General features: G+C 39.2%; 1 protein-coding gene across 1 annotated transcript; it reads right to left on the bottom strand.

The window, feature by feature from the left end:
• Nucleotides 1–1293: 1293 nt before the first annotated feature.
• On the bottom strand, nucleotides 1294–2832 carry LOC145571190 (uncharacterized). The gene is made up of 4 exons (XM_081630261.1): nucleotides 2815–2832; nucleotides 2574–2717; nucleotides 1585–2463; nucleotides 1294–1503 (listed from the first exon to the last, which is right to left on the bottom strand). Exons 1-4 carry the CDS (start codon nucleotides 2830–2832, stop codon nucleotides 1294–1296), a joined length of 1251 nt encoding a protein of 416 aa, XP_081486387.1.
• Nucleotides 2833–3137: the final 305 nt, after the last annotated feature.

Here is a 3137-nt window from a genome sequence, read left to right as displayed (position 1 = left end):
TTTGGATTAAATAAGTTGATTCTGGTCGCATTTCATTCCAAAAAATGAATTCATATCAAGAATTCTTGGGTTTGTTGGGAACGAGGAAGGAATTGAAGGTGGTAAACAGGTATGTTTGTTCACACATCAAAATTGCACTTTCTCTGCAATTTAATGGCAAATTGAGCTTGTTTGGTATATAATTATGGTTAAAATTTCCTTAGTTTATTAATTTAGTCATGAATTATGCTGGATTTGGTGTTTGGATTAGCGTTGTCGCATCTAAATGCCCAATTACAAAAATTAGGGTTTAAATGGAAATGAAATTGGGGGTTTTCGTGTTAGGCAATTTTAATTGAAAGTTGGTGTTGAAACTTTTAATTCGTATGTGTACAAAGCACTAAATGTTATATTCATCCTCAATTGATGAAGATTATGTCTTCTTTGAGCTATTCTCCTTCAAAGGAGAGAAAGTGCCAATGTGGAGTGCCAATGGCCAGGCTAACTAGCTGGACTAGGGAGAATCCAGGGAGGAAGTTCAAATCTTTCAAGTTTTTTGATCCAGTCACAGAAACAAGGGGGTGCAAGGTCTTCGAATGGGTTGACCAACCTGATGGGACATATTGGCAAACAGGGGTTATCAACAACCTGTTGTTGGATAAGAAGCTGCTTAAGGGTGAAGTGAATGAGTTGAAAAGGGAAGTTGATGAAATCAGTGGGCAAAGGAGGTGCCTACTTAATGAAGTTGACAATTTGAAGATGAGATGCAAGACTTTGAATGCTGAAAGAAAGAGAATGAACAGGGAGTGCAAGGCAATGGAGAAGTCTTCAGTGAACTGTTTATGGGTGGGCATGGCTATCTGTATTAGTTTGTCAATTAGTGTAGTTTTCCTAATGGTTAGGGGTGTTTAGTTGTAAGCTAATAGAAGTAGGTTCTTGAATTTTCATTTTGTGACTTGAAGTGTAGGGAGCTTTTGTATAATGAAATATTTATGTGAATGAATTCCACCTATTTATATGTGTTAGATGTTCATTTGTGATGGTTTTAACTTGACATTGAAAGCATGCATGCATTAAAGTAGGGATTGGGGAACTTCGTAATTTGAATATAAAATGCAAATTGGAGAAGTTAATATAAATATTCAAAAATAGTTGCCAAAAGGCGTGTACTTCAACCTATTTTAATGGCAGTTACAGCCATACAAAATATACCTACTCCAAGTTTCTGATTGTTCAAATGTTAATGACAACCCAACAAAAACTAACACAAATGAAACGAAATAAGACATTGTTTTCTAGCTAGCCCTTATTACATCATTGAGTGAGGTTTACACCCTTGATAGTTTGCAGCTTGGCCCTTGTTATCACACCTGTGTGTGTTGGTTGTTGCACTGTTGTTGCAGGCTGGCTTGAGAAAATCATAGAACTTCTGTGTGGATGTTGAGTAGTGGTTGTTGCAGGTTGGCTAGAGGAAGCATTTGTCTTTGACTTAGCCTGCTGCTTTGCCTTTGGCTGACTTGAGCTCTGTTTTAGGATTGAACAACTTAGTTAGCTTACAGAACAAACTTAATAAAAGTATAGAAACACATGCTACAAAAGTCTTACATTTTTGGCAGCTCTGGCTTCTTTCTTCTTCCTCTCCTCCACCATCCAAGGAGTGTTGGAGGGTGGTTTGCCTGGTGGCCTTGGCACATCAGTTGCTGGTGCAGCAGGATTTTTGTAGGTCTTAGCATAGTGACCAAAACCTGCACATTTACTGCATTGTTTCTGCCTCTTTGCTGTGTTTGGCTGTCCACTTGCATTAGAACATTCCCCTGGTTCAAGTTTCCTTTTTTTGCTCTTTGGTCTTCCAGGCTGTACCTTAAATGTAGGAGGCTGTGGTTCCCTCATCTTGACTCTCTCCCAGTGTTTGGGACCAGGCATGGGTTGGATAGGGGGTTCATAAGCTTTTCTGTATGAGTCCATGGTGTAATAAGGGTCCACATATGCCTCTATGTCACCCCTAATGTCCATCATGCATGCATAAGCATGCACACAGGGAATCCCAGTTAGTTCCCAATGGTAACAGGTACAGCTTTCCTTCTCCAAATCCACACATTCTTGATCATCCATCAACTGCACTTCAAATGTTGACCCTCTTGATGGTTGCACAACACACTTCCTATCAACAAATTCTATCCTACCCATGACATTCCTCACATAAGGGGTAAGGTTGCTTGTAATTTTTTTGGAATCCTCCCACTTTTCATTGTTCCTTTTCATTACATACCTCCTCATCCATTCCATTTGGGTGAGGATAGGCTTATCTTTGGCAGGCCTGATGACTGCATTGAAAGTCTCACACATGTTGTTTAACAACATGTTGAACTTGCAGTTAGATGAAAATGCATGTCTTGACCAAGACTTGGTGGGAATTTTCACTAAATAATCATATGCCTCTTCTGACAACTCTTTGATAGAGTCCATGGCAAATTTGAAGTTAAACTGACAATATACAATAATATAAACAAATTTAGCACATGAACCAGTTTGAAAGCAAGACAAAAACAGAAAGCTCTTTGCATACAGTATATGATTATGGGAATATGACTTACTTCAGTGGTTGATCTGGCTGCTGCCCAAAACAGTTCCTTGTATGGTGACCCAGTGAATTTGAGCTTGAAGTTTGCCCAAATGTGCCTAGCACAAAATCTTTTTTCAGCTTTTGGAACTACATCATCCATTGCCTCTAGAAGACCCTAGCATATTAATTCACCAATTTAGTAGGTTTCTACTAACTTACATAAAGAGAAGGTTAATAACTATAAATGAGTATGTGAAAACATGAAATCTTACCTTTTGCCTGTCTGACATTATTGTCAGCCCTGCTCCTTGATCATGTGTGAACATTTACATAAGAGACTCTAAAAACCAACCCCAACTCTATTTATTTTCTGCTTCCACTGTTTCCCAAGCTAGAGGGAATAGGTTGTTGTTCCCATCCTTAGCTACTGCCACCAGGATTTGTCCTGGATATGCACCCTTGAGGTGACAACCATCCACCCCAATCAGTGGCCTACAGCCCTTAGCAAAGCCATCTCTCAAAGGCCTTAAACACATGAACATTCTCAAAAACAAAGGGGGCTCAGGTTTATCTATACCATCCACAACCACATTGC

The sequence above is a fragment of the Chenopodium album genome, chromosome 12 (assembly GCF_948465745.1).
Source record: "Chenopodium album chromosome 12, dcCheAlbu1.1, whole genome shotgun sequence".
NCBI classification, from domain to species: domain Eukaryota; kingdom Viridiplantae; phylum Streptophyta; class Magnoliopsida; order Caryophyllales; family Amaranthaceae; genus Chenopodium; species Chenopodium album.
Note: the sequence above shows the minus strand (reverse complement) of the source record. Positions and strands in the feature narration are given on the sequence as shown.

Bases quoted from the DNA above. Each gene is read 5' to 3' on its own strand.
- LOC145571190 (XM_081630261.1), bottom strand. The intron at 2,464-2,573 runs GTAAGTCATATT...GTATATTGTCAG, and splicing joins CAGCCAGATCAACCACTGAA to TTTAACTTCAAATTTGCCAT. The intron at 1,504-1,584 runs GTAAGACTTTTG...ATCCTAAAACAG, and splicing joins AAGCCAGAGCTGCCAAAAAT to AGCTCAAGTCAGCCAAAGGC.